The sequence below is a fragment of the Loa loa genome (assembly GCF_000183805.2).
Source record: "Loa loa unplaced genomic scaffold supercont3.129, whole genome shotgun sequence".
Taxonomy (NCBI): Eukaryota; Metazoa; Nematoda; class Chromadorea; order Rhabditida; family Onchocercidae; genus Loa; species Loa loa.
This window is the reverse complement of record NW_018108309.1, coordinates 5,236-23,785: the sequence shown is the minus strand read 5'-3', so window position 1 is coordinate 23,785 and position 18,550 is coordinate 5,236. Positions and strand designations below refer to the sequence as shown.

Below are 18,550 nucleotides of genomic sequence, written 5' to 3'. Positions count from 1 at the left end.
TAGCAGTGAGCTTGTGTACTGAAGGTTCATTTTCCAGGATTTTGTTATTTACAAATATATTATTTACAAAGAAAAAAAAGTAGAGAATCTTGACAGTATAAGAGGCGTATTGTTAGCCTGTCTTTTTTCTTTTTTTTTTTAATTCAAATTAAATTAAAGATTTAAATATGAAACAACTTCACTTCAGGACGGTATTTACTGTTCAACGCTATAGCAAATCAGCTGCGTTATCCGAACAGCCACACGCATTATTTCAGCTGCACCCTATTATATCTATTTTTAGAAGCAAATACTGAAGTAATACAGGAACAAATTACGCGGTAAGCATTTTCATGAAAGAATTGGTTGTTGACTCATAATACCGTGATTTTATCTGACAGGTCTTGTTTCATATCATCCATAGTTTTGTTGAGAATCCAGGTTTTTTCAGAATTCTATTCGAGCGCCTGGTTGCTTTACGCCCACATCCGTGGGGTTTGCTGATCACATTCATTGAGTTGATCAAAAATCCAAGCTACAGTTTTTGGAAGCATGAATTTGTGCGATGTGCTCCAGAGATTGAAAGGTTCTTATTTAATAAATTTTAAAGCAAGAAGGAGAAAATGAAGAACGGAAATGCTAAGTAAGAAGAAATCCTTCAAGTTGCAGTTTTATTTCATTTGTTCGCTGTTTTTTTTGCTCTCGTTTAGTTCCCAAGTATTGTTTCATTTAAGACAAGGAGTTAGTAACACTAACGAGCTACCTACTACTATTTTCTAAGAGCGATATCGTTTTAGATGCTAGAATGTACTAAGAATAATACCATTCATCAATATGTCGTAGTATATGCTCCAGAAACACTGGAAATTTGTATCTCTTTGTTGACGAGACAAATGGTAACCTGTAAGTAATGTCCAATTGGTAGCGCAGTAGTTATTGCAGTAAAGTGGCATGCAAGGATTTAAAACAAAATTTTGATTGATTCGCTAATCCGGAGTCTTTTCGGAATTTTCCCATTATCAAAGCCACAACCTAGACTTTCGTTCCAATTTTCCAAGTCACGATTCGAGCTCTTATTTCAGGCTTTTCCAAAGTGTGGCAAATTCTTGCATGGGCTCAAATGCACGCCACATAAATGCAAATGCACCACATGCATCGCAATTACCAGCAGGCAGCAGCCCGCAAGCTATACAGAATGTTCAGTGAAAGATCTCTGCATTTACTTCAAAACGAACTATTGCTTTTGTATACCACGTTCGTAATTTTATCGTAACCTTTTTCAGGTTTAAAATTCAAGCAAAATTTCACATTATTAAAAATAACTTTGATTTCTGTATTATTTCGAAGATTATTTTTGGATATGAAGGTTTTGGCTATGCTTGCTGGTATGAATTTAAAAGAAATTGCAGTTCTCTTGTTTGTTTCGAAATATTTTCGCTGTGTGTGTTTCTTTGTATTGCATTTATTGTGTATTCAATACTTGATGGTCGTTCTTTGCATATATGTGTAAGTTTTGCCTTCTTATTTTTTTTCCTTGTTCATTTTCTTGTTTAATATGCTTGGGCAAAAATATCTCCTGGATTCTGAATTGCTATGGAAATGCATGAAAATTCCGTTCTCGGAAACTAGTTTTTCCAAGCAAACTGTATTGTTCAATTTTAAAAAGCATATTTCCGACCGAAGTGAGAAGTACAACTCTAATATGGAATCTGGTAAGTGTTGAACTGAATTGTTTTCTGGAACTTTGTATTGCTGATAATTACTGAGACAGTACGGGTCGTTCAATTCAATCATTGTGTTAGCCGCTGTAATTCGCCGTCTCCCACTGCGTTGTATCTAGCCCAAAATAAGATTGAATTTATTATAACTACTGTGCAAATTTGTTTACAAGATTTCTACTTTATATGATTTAGTGTTCCTTATTTCTTTACTTTCAAAGATATAGAAGTATGAGACGATAAAAGGATCGTCTTATTCGTGATGTTTATCTACTTCCGTGATTCATATTTTTTCTCCTTTACATTCTCGTCCAATGTTTATTTTCATTGAACGTTGTTTTATATTTCTTATAATTTTTTGCTACTTTTCTTTTGTTTGTTCGTCTTCTATCTTTTGTAACTAGCAGATTTTACATGTTTGCCAAATTCGCTATGAGATTTGTGTGTGTAAAGTTGTAGTAGTATGTTTTACGTTTGTGTTTCTTCGCTAAAATTACTGTTCTATGTGTATCACCTATATCAATAAGGTGCAAATTTTAGAATTGCTCACTATGCAAGTATATGATATTGAATGGAAAGAGAAACGGATTTAATTAACGGTAAGGTCTTGAGTTAGAAACGAGGATTAGTTAACTAAGCTGATAAATTATGGGGAGATTCTCTCATTATGGATGATGTTCTTTCTTAGCCTTTCATTCGCTTTCTCATTGAGATATGGTTTTGATTTAGAATTAAATCGAAAGTCAGTTTAAAATGGCGTTCTATATTTTATACTGTAATGAAGCAATAGTCGAGAATGAATATGTCATCAGTAATTAGTGATTACTGGATTAGAAAGTTATTTTCCTTAGCTCAATTAACATCATCGATTTTTGTGAGAAGGGCGCCACAAAGTTAGGAGAGCAAACGGATTAATTTGTACCTATATGATTTGCTGCATGCTTAGAAGTGAAGGCATTTCTTCCATCAATCGGGGCTGAAACGTTTCATTATTTCACTGCGGTAAGCCATGAAAAGTTCTGACTCAGTAATAAAATTACTTCTTGCATATGTATAAGAATACATTGTGCGACACGAACCTATAACTCCATTACATCTAGGATTAAGCTGTTGGGGAGTTCCCACAATAAGACAACAAGGCTTCTCATTATATGGACAAACCGAAATCGTCGTAAAGGAATTTCTAGATAAGAATTTTTCCTAGGATTTCATCATTCTATGTAATTAGCAGATTAATGCAGCAGTACCACCTGTCTGAATATTGCAATCTTATACGCTACTATGATTAATAACATATCTACCACAGACGATTCCTCCGCTTTCACATATCCCTGATGAAGGAGTTGCTGCGATGCTTGTGGAAGATGGCGATAAACCACATGATAGATTAGCAGACGGCGACAGAGGGGACTTCTCCTTCGTTATTGTTACATTCGTCACTGATAATTCCGGTCTCACTTTTTCAGCATCTGTTCTGGTCCTAAATCAAACTTTATATATCATCTAATAATCACAGAACACACCCAATGTTGTGTCGGATGGAATGCACTTTATAGTACGCAAAATTAGTAAACCTAGTAAATTGTGCAAGACTATGCAAACTGACGCGCATGAAGGATGACAAGAAACAAATTCTGTACGACATGACACTTTATTTGATATCATAGAGACAGATATGTTAGGCCAAGTTATTGTTATAGAGTAGATGTTATAGATTATTGTTATAGATTAATCGTTAATATAGGATGCATGAGTGACTGACTCTAACGCAGTAAAAGATACCTATATAAGCATTGTTGGATAGTCGTAGCAAGCATCACAAACATCATACAACATTGAAAAATTGTTTGACGTGACAGGTTTTGTAACAAAATAATAATAACGATGGCATTCAGTGGAACACGACAGTAATTCATAACTGTTGATCGAGTAGCTTCAGCAATATAAATTCCACGCATGAAACCTATCGCAGGCCAGAATATCCCAACACAGATTTCAAAGAATATAAACCCTGCATATATAACCATCTCATTATCCGGCCATATGATTGGTGTCGCCAAGCACAAAACTGACACTGCCAGCACGAATCTAGAATTGGCGAAGCCGAAAAAATTTAATCGGTTGATTTATTTAGAATTTAGAATGTTTTTCAGATACATGATTCATCACACAAAATTAATAAAATAAATACTTTGATACCTCAAATGATGAATCATTCATCGAAATCTAATTTCCCAGTTTTTATAACCAATCTTAATTACAATGTTTAATGTGCAAACAGAACCTTTTGTTGTAAATTTCTTCCATTTATATTAACAAATCAAGCTTACATGAAATTGTCGGAGTGTTGCAAAGAACGTCTAGTCTGTGTCTGGAATATTGAACCACTCCCATATATAAGGAGTTCGGATCGAGTCTCTGAGTCATTCTTCTACGGCCATTTTTTCTCTACTGTTGGCTTCGCTTAAGCTTTTGCTCTTGGGTTTTTTCCTAAGGTGATTAACACTGCCCGCCTATTCGCTCAGTTATATTTAGTATTCGCTGATATTGTCTAATAACCTCAACGACGAATAAATCTTCCGACTGTCGATAAGTACTACACTATATTCTATCCCTACTAGTCAACAATAAGGACTTCATCGTCAGAACTGTTTTCACCAAGAGACATATTAGATAACGCGATACTGAAGTGTAAGGATTCCCAGGCAGCTGTCTTCGCTAATACAGCTAAATTAAACGACCATAACTCTCCTTTAATGGCAATTCTATATCGAAAAAGGAAAAAGAAGACTGAAACATGTATTGAAAGATTGAAAAACTAAGAGTATGACAATAATACTGTCGAAAAGGAACTATCCGAGAGATCACTTGAAAACGCTACATATTTCCTTTATTTCAGCCTAAGGGAAAAATTTAAGAAAGTATCCAAGTTCCTGTAGCCAGTAATCGAGCTTTGAAATGGATTTTAATTACAGTAAATAGAAAACATTGATAAACCTCATAAATGATTCTGGCCGCTGGTATTTGCTTAATAGTTTGAAAATCATTGAACCAATCATTATGGATACCATAAATGAGGCAAAGATATATCCGTGCGGAATTATGTCACTGCTCGCATCTGATAATGTTGGAGTCCACTGTAGGACGAATAAATACACGGTAGCTTCGAATAAACTTTGAATTAATCCCAAACATACCACTCTCAAATCTGGAAGGACCCTCGTTTCGAGAAATTATAGCCAAGTATTAGTAGAAGTAAATTCAGATCAGGAATGATTTATTAATGATTGAATTGACAAAGAATCAAAAAATTTGTTGAGAAATTAAATTGAACATTTAAAATTGCTAAGAGCTCGCCATTTCTCATAACACTACATGCATCCATAAATTGCAGACTAAGAATTGCTTTCTCACAACCATAATTTTCTGACCAGCAAGTAATGACACAAATCATCATCGTTACTAGCACTGCAAGTGATATGTCGAACGGACTTCTGCAAAATTTTTAGTTGTAAGAGTTTACAGGGAACCTCTTCTTTAAAGAGGCATTTTACTTAAAAGATTTTACTTACTTAAAGAGGGATTTAATAGAAGTGATTAGTGTAGAAACTGCTGAGTTATCACTGGCTGATTTGTGCCTACTGAGGAAGGCTTACTGATAAAAGATTAGAGAAATAAGTTAAATGATAACTGGAATGGAAATAAAGCTGTTAAAACGAACACATATCCAAAGGCATCGGCAGAGTACTGTGCAATCAGTCCAGATATAATGGCTACGATAGAGTTACCCAATGCTGCGTTTGAAAGAACTGTCTTCAACAAATTCGGATTGAAACCATGCTAGGAATATTTTAAAATAATGATAAATTGATTTTAAAATAATCGCAAGTCTTATTCGTCTAACTTGAATTGATTTTACGACCAAAATCTGAAGCTGCGCTCCAAAAAACTCTGTACGATCAAGCAGATCCGTTTCTTTTCTTTTTTTAAATCCTTCACTTCTTACGTCAGTTTGTTTGGGACTAAATATTTCTTGGATTGTATGCCAAAAATGTAATGTTTATATTAATCAAACAACTGAGAAGATTTCCTTTCGATTTCTAAGTAGAAGTTTGATTCATTATTGTAATAATAGCCCTGGAAAAGTTACAGATGATGGATTTGAGTATTTGCTGATAGAGAAATAAACCTTATTGTGTTCGTAAACCAACCACGACTCGAATGCGCTGCACATAATAGACGTTGCTATGCCACCAAATATTCTTCCGGCAACCAAAATCCAAAAGTTCGCAAAATGTTTTGTAACACATGCTGCAGTATAGAGTATGGCGTACAGTAAACAACTTGATCGACGTCCGCTATAACATAATGTTAGTCTACTGATTAATACACTGGCATGAACATTATTCCAACCTTTCACTTCTCTACGCTTGCACATTTCTCAGATATATCATAGAATTTCAATTTTCTGTGCAAAATGTTGATGAACTAAAAGGGTTAAAATTGTAAAGGTCAAAGATTTTTCGTAGAATTGGGATATGCAGAATTGTGTTTCTTGCTAACTTTATCATCAGAAAATCTTAAATTCCAGAGAAGTCTGGTGCTATATGTTAGCTTGGTTTGGGTAAATATTAGTTGAAGCAAAATTTAATTTTTGATTGGATTCCGCAAATTTTCTAGCTATTTAGTTCAAGAAGAAATTTTTATCTTTCCTTCTGTCTTATTCAGCCGGTCAATTTTTTCAATTTAGAAAGCTTTTTCTCATCTCTTCTCCAGAATTCAATCTGATCTTCAACAATGGAGTAGGTTGCAATTTTCAAATCTTTATCACTAACTATTTATCGGCAGCAGAAGCAATGAATGTACCGAAGATAAGACTGGAAGCAAATCCGGTCACAAACAGTAATTCAATTTCATACTTTGTCATCCCATAAGAATCGTAAAGCACATAAAGATAAGGTCCTTGAAGCCAGTCACCTGCTAAAATTTTCGAGAAAATGAAATTTTAAAATCAAAAAGAGGATTATAATTTACATGCAAAATTCAAATTTAAAATTGAAGAACGAGCCTGTGGCAAGAAAATAGATGAGAAGATAACGACGCTGGAACTGTCGAAATATGGAATTGTCAGTCGTGGTATTCTTGCTTCTTGTGTAAAAATACTGTATTGTGCAAATAATACTGAGTACATAGAAGCTCCATTTGAAAAACATTGTTTTTTTCGCTAAAGTTGAATTAAACTACGAAATATTTTCCTGGCGCACTAATAAATTTGATTTCAAACAACAGTCCAATCATTTCGGACCTTCAATTAAAGAATTTGACATCTCAGCTATTAGCTTTAATGAAGCTTGCTCACAAAACGGAATTTGTGATGCTGATAATCAAAGAATTGTAATTTTATATTATGATTTTGAAATATGCTATTCTCATAAAAAAGTCTGCAGAACAATCATCGTTTTGGCATGTTTGTTGGAAATGGAACGGAAACCCTTAAAATACTGAAAATTAGAAAAAATGGCACTTCTCATTGGACCACATTACGTCAGGAAAAATGAAATTCATATAAAGGCTAAATTTCAAGATGTGTGAAATAAGAGATTCATATTTTTCAAGATTAATTTAATTTGATAATTGCAATCTCAATATTAATGTGCAATTTTATCAGCAAAATTTTTTCGGAAGTTTAAAAATGGAATCAAGTGAAGTACAGTGATGACAGCGATATTCTTTTTGGCTGCTATTTTAAAAAATTTCAATTTAAACTCTTCAAATGCACATATCTTTCGGATATGTATTGCACGAAGATGATATGTGAATGTAGTACGAAGTGGACCCATCCAACCAAAAAACATTTCTAGATTCGGTTAACTCTCTGATGAAATTGCTGTCAATGTCAGAAATTTTGATAATGATGTAATCTTTAGTTATTTTAAAGAATGAAAAGTAAAACAATGTCGGGATTAATAACTGTCAAACGTTAATTCAAGAAAAGACTACCGGAATCCGGGAAACCTGTATAATATTACTTCTCTCAAACATCAAACATCACATAAGGAAATTTCACTTTTAATACACAAAAGAGAAGTGACTAACTGTAAAGTGCATTGGAAAATGTAAATATTGCAAACTGAAAAGTTTGCTGTCACAAATGTCGTTGTTCTTACATGAAATGAACATTGAAGAAGTAGAAGAGAAGATGAAAACGATGCGCATTTATATTATAAAAGATGCACATGGAAAGGAAAAAATGGACCATTTCTAAAGAATTCAAGTATTGTATTAAATAATCAAAATTTAAAATCTAATTGTCCACCTAATTTTTAAGCGCAAGCAGAGACAAATTTTTAACGGAATACTTCTTATAGAGATTTATTGATAGGGCTAAAATCCTAAGGTTCCCCAGAGCGATATCAACCCCATATGTTTGATTTCACTTTCAAATTAATAAAGTCTTGTTGACTAAACAAATCAATTTTTACCCATTCACTTCTAGCAATGAGGAAAAGTCATGAGACGCCCGGGTGGGTAGTCTTCCCGTTTCCGCGTTGGAGCATTCACCCCCAAAAAAAAAATGTCTCATTCGCTCTCAATCTAATTCTCATATATATAATCAATAAAAATTTAACATTTAAAAAAATGAATTGTTGACTGAGTCTATTTAGACATTTTACTTCTTTACCTACGCAACTTCAGTATGTTATAAAAGAAAGGGAAAAGAACCGGACAGATGTGACACTATTATCAATCTAACTTGACCCTTCAACTTTCTCATTATTAAGTCGGATATTGCGAAGATGTATCCCTTAAATGTCTTTGCTAATATAATATTCAACTTCTAGTCAATAGAATATTCATTAAGTGAAGCAACCAACTTTGTTTCGTAATGATCACCTAATGAACATTAAATGGACATGAATGCTTCACATTGTGGAACTACGAATTCCTTTGATATTTGAATATGCAGAAAATAAAAGTGTTTAACTGAGGAGAACAATATAAATGAATCACTCTGTCTTTTGATTTATTCGTATAGCGGACTACAGGTTTGAAATTTCCTACAAAGTATGAATTGCATTTTACACGATATACCATCCCATACTCACAATTTTTTGACTTTCAGATTTTGAAATAAAAATATAATTTTTGAAAGAATTCAGATTTATTTATATTATTTTGCAAATAATTTCAACACAATCTTTTCTTTCGAAAAAAGTAGCACTGAAAATTTTATTGATGTGTTTTGTAGTAGCAAATCATAGTAACGAGAAATGAGAGATGTACAGCAGCAGTTCGTCAGACCTCCAACACATTTACCGCCTCCTGCATCTCCATTAACCCCTTCATTTCTGTGTCCACTACCACTTCCAGTTCCTTCATCTCCTCCAGCATTTTCTCCTCAAATTCCAAAAGGTACCAATTAATAGTTACAATGTGATCGTTCAAAAAACTTATGCAAATGACTTTTAGGCATTTTTAACAATATTTGCACTTAGTTTTAATTATTATAGAAGGAATATATTCAGGAAAAGTGATGAATTAAATCTATTAAAATAATCTAAATATGACTAATTTCAATTATTTATATTCCATATATCTTTCTGCGCATAGTTTCTCCCGAATAATTCGAAAGTTAGTGCTAGTCAGATTGTCATATGTGGTGGTATGAAGTTTTATTTTTATACGTGGATGTAAGTCAATTGAGAAGAAAATGCTGTTCATATATTATGAAATTCGCTAATGTTTGGTTTGTTCTTAACTGAAGAATTTAATCCTTCTTGAGACAAAAAGTGAAGCTTTTAATTCAAATAAACTAAACAAATAATTTTTCAGTTCCGGGAAAAGTGAGTTCTTTCTTGATGTTCAGTATTTCTTACTTGATTCAAATGTGTTCACGGAATCTATTAGCAGAGTTCATAAAACTTGTCAATTAATCACTGTAAGCGTTTCCATCAGGGCAAAGTTGATTTCCTTAATCAAATCCTGAATTCCAATTATATCATCATTTTCACTGAGCAACTATGGCTGATTATCCATTTTTTTCTTAAAGGAAAGAAACAGTGGTGGAAATGAGTTTGGAACGATTTCTTTGTTCGGATCAGATCAAAGTACCATTTTTAAATTTCAAGCAGAGAGCAATCCCATCAACTATTCGTGTAGTTTGTAATCATTCTCAGATTTAACCCCAACAGATTGTTCATGTCCATAATGTTTGTTTGTGACTCTGAGGCTACCTTAGTATGATTAATGGTCCAATAAACAACTGGCTATAGCTAGATGATATTTGAGTGATAGCTAAGTTGCAGGAAAACGCAAAAAGCATAAAGCGAAGACGATACCAACAAAGGGAGGGAAATTGATCATGTTTGTTTTCTCGATCTGTTTCGGTGTTTCACTCTTCACCTTTCTGTTTGCTATAATATTGTTCATAGTTCGAGTGTGATATTGTTTGTGTACGTCTCTTCGAACCGGTCAATTATAATTATGTTGATAAAGGAAATAAAAGGAATAACTAAGAAAATAGCCAGAAGTGTCCAAGAATCTAAAATTATCCTATTAAAACCGCAGTGGCGCACACTATGACATTAATTGCTGCATGCTCATGCATGCAACTAAGCATGCATTAATCATGCACTTCCATACTCTTAACTTGCTTTTCCTGATAAGCAGATTCATTAAAACTATTCACCATTAATTTAAAGACAGCGCATCGCATTCCACGAACTTTACGACTTGTAGGCACGCAATGTCGCCGAATTTCTTCAACCGTGACAAAGACTGCCTCTTTAGTTGATAGTACTTCAAACTTGGGTAATTAAACCTTTATTTCTCAAACTCGATAATACAGAAACGAATTCAACAATCACAATATCAATAAGACAAATTCAATGACAATATCAATTGGAACAAAAGAGGAAACCATAGACCAAATGCCGCCCGATATCCTCTAACCCACCGACCTGTTGAAACGCATCTTTACAAAATGATTTGGCGCTTAGGACCTTCCACTTCCTGGAGTAGAGATATCCCGGCAAAGCTCTAAAGTCAGATTTACGATTACAATTACCGCCTTTAATAGAGCACATAGGCGCAATGGGCGTATATGCAATAGCAGCAGTGTTAAAGAAATTATTGATTCTCTGCTTCTCTTCTTCATTGCTTTAATTTCGGTCCGACAGAAATTTTGCGTTATGACTTTCGGAGTTTTTCCGACACGCAATATTATCACTGTCAAAGCTTGTAATACATAAAATCTGATCATTTACTTTAATTAATCTGTCTGTAATCAAATTACGACAAGTAAGGTATTACGATATGCGAATGATTTCTTTCATTATCCATTGGTTATTCATACTGATGTACGATACGACTGCGGCTGCTTTTTATTCATCGTTATTTTTGTGAATTTCATTGTTTGTTATTCTTAGGCTTTCAGCAACATTTTTCACCAGGCTCCCTGGAATTCTAATTTCAGAAAGGAAAATCCTGAAATAATATATCCCAGTCGTGGGTCCTCCCTTTAACTTGCTTACTTTTCGATTTACTTTCTCAATTCAGTCAATAAAACACCAAATTTTGTCCCATTTATAACTGAGATGTTCGAAATGTGGCAACCTACAGGAAGTACCAATTGAATCACGCAGTATAAAGTGGAGAATTCTAAAGGGTCGAATAAAGGCAACACATAATACCATGAGAAACTTGACTTTGAGGAGGAAACAATATCAATCAAAAAGGTTAACTGATTGACTCCTTTAGACGATAATTCACTATGGAGATATGGTATGAAACTAAAAGCGCAGAGGAATATGCAAAGAATACGGGAATTCTGAACAATTTAAAAAGTGAAAATTACTGTAATCGAAGAAATTTTTTTGCATAGTGCACATAATATTTCAAACCTACGTCATAGATATGAAATATGTTGTGCACTATGCAAATTAACTGAGAAGAAAATAACTTAAAGAAATACTCTTGAAATAATTCTATCCAGGAGTCTTGTAAACAGAAGAAATTCCGCATCTGTGATACTTGATTGAGATATTAGCAGTTCTCTCCGTTACAGAGACGACAACACCAAGAACTAGCAGCAACAGTGATGGGTTACATTCATTGATAACATTTGAACTTTGTCAGCAAATATAATGCATGTAATTTGAAATCACCATTTAGGATAGCTGTCAACTATCATTGATACCATCTTTTTTGATTCCTACGATTTATTGGTCGTCAGTAGCACTGTTCCATCAAAATCCATAAATGACATAATCTGAGCAGCATAACTGTTCCCCTAACTTAGAGTTGAAATCTTATATAACTAACATGTGGAGATAAAGCAGAAGAGTTAACCATAACCCTAATTCAACCAACCGGATGACCGGATGTAACACACGAGTACTATACAGGCCCATTCGATCATGTTTATTGTCCGACAGAAAGTAAGGACTTTCTCGCGGTATTACTACATCACACGTCGAAGGACGATGCAAAATTTGCTTAATTGTATTTTTATAAAGTTATAGATTACAGCAAATGAAGAAGGGTACTGAATTTGCAGTAATTTTAGAAATATTCACATTATCAGTTGTTGAAGTTTGAATGTTTGTTTTAAAGCTAATGATAATGCTAGTACAAGCTTTGACGTCACAAATGGAAGAATAGCATATCATTGTCTAATCTTTTACAATTGAGAAATTTAGAATCATTGAGCATTCATAAAACTTAAAGCTTCCTATTACTAAATATCAATGATTCAAATATGATTAAAACGATTTCATTTGCAGGATGGACTTCTCATCAAAGGAAAGCAACCGGAATGATTGATATGAATACATGGTGCTTATTTTTGTAGCTTTTTGGATTAGAAGAGTATTGCCATTCCTTTTTCAAAACTAACGAAAGTTTGCAAAGCGTCCAGAAGTACAGAGATAGTCCAAAAGTTTTTTGCGGTAAAACGATATCTTCACGACTCCAAAATTCATATCGATTCCTAAACTGTAAGAGAATAGTTGGCTGTTCTCTAGGCAAAAGAGCAGGTGATGTATAATATTCAAATGGACCTGAAATAGTGAAGTTACAAATAGCGAAGGATTCCTTATGCATTATCACCCTTTCTTGTTGAAAACCTACTGTGAAAAGATTATTTGTTGTTGTTTCAAATTTCATTGAGAATTTTTATTGCTATGGGGTATTTTCAACACTATTTTATATATATGAGAAGTACTGAACAGGCGAAATGGCTAGTAATAATGCGCTCAATTCTTTTAACACACGACAACATCACATTCGAATTTTTCTTGATGTTGACATCAACAGATCTCATCTATGCATGCGATGGATGTAACAAATAACTTTATATAAATAGTATCTACTACCCAAACTATCTGTTAGTTGAGAAATATTTTGTAAAAGAAAATAACATTATATCTCTATTTGTAGGGTACTACTTGATCTACTCCTCAAAGTGTCATTATTTCAATGATGTCAAATGTCATTAGTAGATAGATCCTTAAGAATTCTTCATTTGTCCTATCAAATTTCATGCATTTAAAAAAAGAAAAAAAATAAAAAAACGCGTAAATATGAAGAAAACGTTTCATGTTTATTTCTAAACGAACGATACGATACTGCCATCAGTTTTTGATGAAGCCGCAAAGTTTTTGAAAATATTTTACTCACTCATCACTATTATCTACTATTCAATTAACCAAACAGTGAGTGATAATAAAGTGCAGAGTATTATATTAACATTGAAAGATATAATAACATTTGTACATACACCTTGGTAGAACGATTAAATAAGAAGTTAATTTTACTGAATTAACTTGATGAAGAAATGACTGCAAAGAACATACCGGAAGCAAGTCAAAGTATCATAATAAATAATTTCTCTGGAAGTAATAATCAAATTTTCCTAAGTTCTTCTTCCAGCATCTTCTGAATGCTGCTAAGAATGCCTGCATCGGTGCGATTGATACCGAATGAGATGAATTCAGTTTTGGTGAGCATTAAGAAAGTTTCGTAGTCTATTTCTTGCTCCTCTAATTTCCGGCACATATCTGGCGAACATCTTCTATTCAGAAAATCCCAGTATTTTTCTAAATTCGACCAAATGATAATTTACAATATTTTACAGGATTTTAAGCATATGTCAATTCTTGTGGCTCGAACATGACTAATGAGAAAATTTAAGGATCGATACCAATATATTAGATATACCTCCTATACTGAGGTTCAATTGAATTCGTTACAGTCAATTTTTCAGCGTTGATTTTCCTTTTTTCTGTTTAAATAAAAAAGGCATCTCGAATCAGCCCATCCTATTGAGTATACCTTACAACTCTATTAGTAACTTTCTTAAATGCATTGAAATTTTTTACAAATTATTGGAGATATTTGATAAGGAAATCAATGTCAGCTTTGAATGACGACGTCTTCACTTTATCGAGGCCATTTTACAGAGATGATCTGATCAATCAGTCAGGTTTCCTGCATATTTGGATTCCTCACATCATATTTAGGATTATATTATAATTTGCTGAAAGGAATGAATCACTAACTCTCATATTTATAAGCAGAACACAGCTCACTGATACTTTCAATTGTTGGAATTTCACTATCCTGCCAGCTATTCGTCTTCAACATTGTTGATAAATTTGTACTGTTTGATGATGTTGTCGAATAACTGATATTATCAAAAAATGCATTAGAAGTATTTCATTAGTTCAAGCTCTTTACATATAGTTTACCCAAAATCTAAATCATGCTTTACTTTTTTGGTGATCCGGAACCAAAGTGGAACAGCATTGATTGAAGTTTCGAGATACTACTGCACTGTTGTTGTCGTAGATGCAAATAATTGGTATTAAGCGATGACGGCGCTTCTTTGAAGTTTGTTGGTCGAATAGGGGAACAACCCTAAAAAGGGAAATGCATGGGAAAAGTTAATTAAATAATTCAGAAATAATAAAGCATATGCCTACTTTTCCAATACTTTTACTCAAGCAATAATCACTCAGTAAACACTGGGACTGTTCCTGCTCATCAGCACTGACCATAATTCTTTCTTCCTGCAAATAATACATTTATCTTAAAAAAGACCTTTTGAAGGCTGAAGAAGTTTTAACTATTCATTGGTCTCTCATCTCTAATTTATCTAATTTGATTTAGCTTGGCAATACAAATTCGTTTCATTTTTAAGTTTCATTATGGCAAGGAGTAACAAGGAACGAATATTACTTTATGCAAATTAAATTTTTAACCTTTAAAGAACAAATTTTCATACATACCAAAACTGGAGTTGGACTATGTGATGTATTGCTGACTTTAAAACAAGTACAGGGAGAATCTGGCCAGGCAAGAGCATCGAATAATTCTTCAGGTACCCAATTTGACTTCTGACCCATATTCTGAACAACTTTCTGCAGAAAACTGAGCTGGTTAGCTTTTGTTTCCAGTTTAACTGGTTGGTGATATATCTGAAATGAACTGTTTGTGATCTGTTCACTCGATCAAACAATCCATAGTTTTTTTCGTTTCCGGAATCGTAAGTATAGATAATGATTTAATTCAAAAATGAATCCAAAGTTATTGCCTTTAAACCGAATTTTTCTTCGTGTGAATAAAAACGAATAAACTGATAAAGTAAAACGCAGAAAAGCAGCGATAAAAGCTTTAAACGTTTGTTTTTCTGTTTCTTGATCTAGAAGAAAGGTTAGGATTGTAAAGACACCCTGAAATCGGACATTTGAACAGTTAGCTTTACCTGCCTCATTCCGCGCCGTCTTAATATCTTTTGTAGTATTGCTGACATCCTTCCAATGAGACGCGTTTTATGCACTGATCTTGTCAGCAACAGCTGGATGGTTGTTGATGAGATACCATCTGAAGCGTTAAATGTATGACAAGATAGTTTATTAAAATAATACGACGTTTCTAAAAATCTCTATTATAAAATTAAACACAGATGGGGTTATAAAAGGACTGTCACTGATGGTAAAAACGGTGATAAAAGTTACTTGAGCTGAATCGGCATGTCTCTCTAGAAATCTATGCATAGTATAAAGCCCTTTGGTTTTTATTTGGATATATGAAACTTAAAAGCTCGCAAACTTTCTGGATAGCTTCAAGTCCGAAATGAAAGAAATTTTCTGCTTTCAATTATATTCAAAAACTTTTGGTAATCACCGGAGTTGGATGCTAGTTCAAAGAGCGAAAATCGATAGCCATTTGTGCTTTGACTGGCACCTCTCTTGATCAAATATTGTGTCAGTGCATCATTGCTACAATATCTTCTTTTATTAAAGAAATTTCGAAAAACTTTAAACAAATAAATAAATCAATGAAGATGATTTTCTGCAATATTTAAATTAAAAATAAAAACATAATTAGAAGTAAGGAGACATGCAAATGCATACCCACACACAATAGCAATCATAATTGGTGTAAAACCATAATAAGCGGCGTTAATGTCACAATCATGTTGCAGTAATATTTGCACCTGAATTTTAAAATTTGAGGGAATAACGACCTCCTTTGTTCTTTTTTCAATTCGAATATTTCTAAAAATTTCTTAGATTCCATACTTCTTTTTTCTTTCTTTTCAAAAGTTTATGAAAATTTGCTTGAACTTACCATTGCAATGTTGCCGACAACGGCAGCATACATTAACGGAGTGGAACCCGCTGGTAGCCTATCATAATTATTTAAATCCATAATCCAGTTTACAAGTGCAACCCTATGATGACGTATCAGACATCGAATATCTGCTGTCTTTCTCGGCATCTCGACCTCTGAACAATATTTCTCGAGAAAGATATGACAGGAAATATTTGTCAGCGGCTATCATTTCTATCAATTGTTTAGATTTTTTAGTCTATTTTTTTGCAAAATATTAATTTCATCATGAATGCTGATAGCCGCAATGATAAGAAGGAATTCTGCTCATTATAATATTAAGCAGTAGTAAGTTTTATGCTGAAAACATTGTCATATATACACAGAGTACATAAATGTGAAATGTATACTTACGTGATTCTTGATTAGTGGACGTCCTCGGAGCAAAGCAATACATTAGAGGTTGATTTAATAACTGTAAACCAAGGTCACGCAAAAGTGCTATCATTTTCAAATCCATCAATTGTTTAGCCACATGAAAAGCATCAAGCTCATAAAATATATCACGGCATGGGTGTTGAATGATGCTGTAAGGAAAAACTTTCTTCAGAATCTTCCAAATAAAGGACCGCGATGATGGAAATTGACGTGGAGAAAAGGGAAGGATAAGCAGGAGGATGGACAATAAAATAGCCAGAAAATTTTGGGAGTAAAGTTCAATTGAGGATAGCCAACACCTCACAAAAAGTCTAATCAAATTGTACTGTTAGAAGGAACCCGGCAAACTCGAGATGGATGACTATTTGGTACTGCTTTGTTGCGATTGCAGCTATTAAAGGTGTTGGAGCATGTCGCCGTGTTTGACTTGCATATTCACATAACATTGCCATCACATTTAAATGACCACCAGAAGATGCCAGTGACAAAGCTGTCGTACCATAGAATCTAAAAAGCAATAAAAAAATTTCGAATTAAAAACTTCAAAGGAAACAAAATTGCTCTAAATATGTGTATAGAACTGACTCGAATAACTGACTCGATCATGATTCCTAACCTATACGATATAGTCGTAGGATTTGCAAAAATTAAACTATCTTTGTAAAAGCTAAAACAAGCCAATTGTGCGTGAGAGATGCTCACAACAAGAATAATTATTTTACGTTGTTCTAAATGGATCAGCACCATGTCGGATTAGTAATTCAATTGCTTGAGCTTTTCCGTTTCGAGCAGCATGAAGAAAAGGAGTAAATCCGCAGTGGTTACATTTATCAACTGACGCACCGTAGTTTAATAACATTTGCATCTGAACTGGAAAAGTATATTGAATTAAAATAGCTATTATTTTTAAAGGGAATTCAAAAATTTCCCAAATTATTTAGAAAATCGCCTTAACATCTTCTGGAAGTCAGGTGCAACTGTTATTTTGAATAAAATTATGCATAAAATATTTGGAAAAAGCGTGAAAAGATTGGTACCAATGCCGGTACCGAGAGATTTGTACTAAGATTGATTTTCACGAGGAAATTAGTCAGTAATGAAGTGACAAAGGTTTTGTTGAATAACTTTATCGTTAATCTAGATTTATATAATTTTAGGTTTAAAAGGGCATTTTTATTTCTATTTAGAGACAAAAGTTAGATATGGATTAAATGAATAGACTTCAATACTTTTTCCCTATGAAAGAACTATCTAACAAGTTTTATACTAAGTGCAAACTTATCAGCTCAATTTCAATTCGAATAAGCTTACCATAGGTAAGTTGCCCTGTGCAGACGCAATTTGTAAGGCTGTAGTATTATCATCATCCATAGCATCTGCTGATAATCCATAAGCTAAATTATTACTAATTGTCCTATAATCAGCCATATACGTTGCATTCAAAAATGCTTCTATTCTTTCCGATTCATTCGTTCCGTTTACTTCTATTACATCCATTCTTCTAATACAAAAAATTTTAAAGCATCGAATTACTTGAAAACGTACTAACTCGAACTTAACTCTTTGCTTTTTATCAGTTGTTACCACATAATGCATAAAAGTTTTTTGTTCCAAACATATTCCTATGAACATTTAGCAGACCCAATTCATAAATACAAACAACTCGAACCCGAACTTCTACAAAAGAATTTCAAAAATCCACCTTATACTTCCGCCATTGCCAATGCCTACAATTACCGCATTTTTATGGGCTACAGCTATTGACAGATAAGATATGTCGTTAATAGTTTATATCAATG

At 33.4% G+C, this 18,550-nt stretch overlaps 6 protein-coding genes across 7 annotated transcripts in view; 2 read left to right on the top strand and 4 right to left on the bottom strand.

Annotated features, from left to right (window-relative positions):
* Positions 1–1,276, top strand: part of LOAG_17788 — a gene marked incomplete at both ends in the record, with an annotated part of 19,512 nt that extends 18,236 nt beyond the window's left edge. Inside the window, 3 exons of one of the 2 annotated variants that reach the window (XM_020450451.1) lie at positions 188–320; positions 431–565; positions 1,062–1,276. In XM_020450451.1, the coding sequence (XP_020305859.1) occupies positions 188–320; positions 431–565; positions 1,062–1,185 (392 nt within the window). The remainder of the gene's footprint in view (positions 1–187; positions 321–430; positions 566–1,061) is intronic. The other variant, XM_020450450.1, reaches the window with a different exon arrangement.
* Positions 1,277–2,434: 1,158 nt separating this feature from the next.
* On the bottom strand, positions 2,435–6,888 carry LOAG_06062 (hypothetical protein; the record flags this gene model as incomplete). The annotated part of the gene is made up of 9 exons (XM_020447054.1): positions 2,435–2,673; positions 2,999–3,177; positions 3,480–3,785; positions 4,695–4,905; positions 5,055–5,191; positions 5,419–5,537; positions 5,887–6,055; positions 6,533–6,677; positions 6,762–6,888. The coding sequence occupies 9 exons, from the start codon at positions 6,886–6,888 to the stop codon at positions 2,609–2,611; spliced, it is 1,458 nt and encodes a 485-aa protein (XP_020302677.1). The 3' UTR covers positions 2,435–2,608.
* A 2,080-nt stretch (positions 6,889–8,968) lies between these two features.
* Positions 8,969–10,516, top strand: LOAG_06061 (hypothetical protein; the record flags this gene model as incomplete). Its single annotated transcript, XM_003141597.1, has 4 exons — positions 8,969–9,110; positions 9,531–9,609; positions 9,748–9,856; positions 10,400–10,516. The coding sequence occupies 4 exons, from the start codon at positions 8,969–8,971 to the stop codon at positions 10,514–10,516; spliced, it is 447 nt and encodes a 148-aa protein (XP_003141645.1).
* Positions 10,517–10,692: 176 nt separating this feature from the next.
* On the bottom strand, positions 10,693–12,863 carry LOAG_06060 (hypothetical protein; the record flags this gene model as incomplete). Its single annotated transcript, XM_003141596.1, has 4 exons — positions 10,693–10,951; positions 11,243–11,488; positions 12,021–12,193; positions 12,531–12,863. 4 exons carry the CDS (start codon positions 12,861–12,863, stop codon positions 10,693–10,695), a joined length of 1,011 nt encoding a protein of 336 aa, XP_003141644.1.
* Positions 12,864–13,601: 738 nt separating this feature from the next.
* Positions 13,602–13,754, bottom strand: LOAG_06059 (hypothetical protein; the record flags this gene model as incomplete). Its single annotated transcript, XM_003141595.1, has 1 exon — positions 13,602–13,754. The coding sequence occupies one exon, from the start codon at positions 13,752–13,754 to the stop codon at positions 13,602–13,604; it is 153 nt and encodes a 50-aa protein (XP_003141643.1).
* Positions 13,755–14,465: 711 nt separating this feature from the next.
* LOAG_06058 (hypothetical protein) lies at positions 14,466–18,248 on the bottom strand (the record flags this gene model as incomplete). Its single annotated transcript, XM_020447053.1, has 11 exons — positions 14,466–14,615; positions 14,681–14,767; positions 14,987–15,175; positions 15,463–15,581; positions 15,885–15,979; positions 16,115–16,197; positions 16,332–16,489; positions 16,728–16,900; positions 17,091–17,258; positions 17,474–17,616; positions 18,063–18,248. 11 exons carry the CDS (start codon positions 18,246–18,248, stop codon positions 14,466–14,468), a joined length of 1,551 nt encoding a protein of 516 aa, XP_020302676.1.
* Positions 18,249–18,550: the final 302 nt, after the last annotated feature.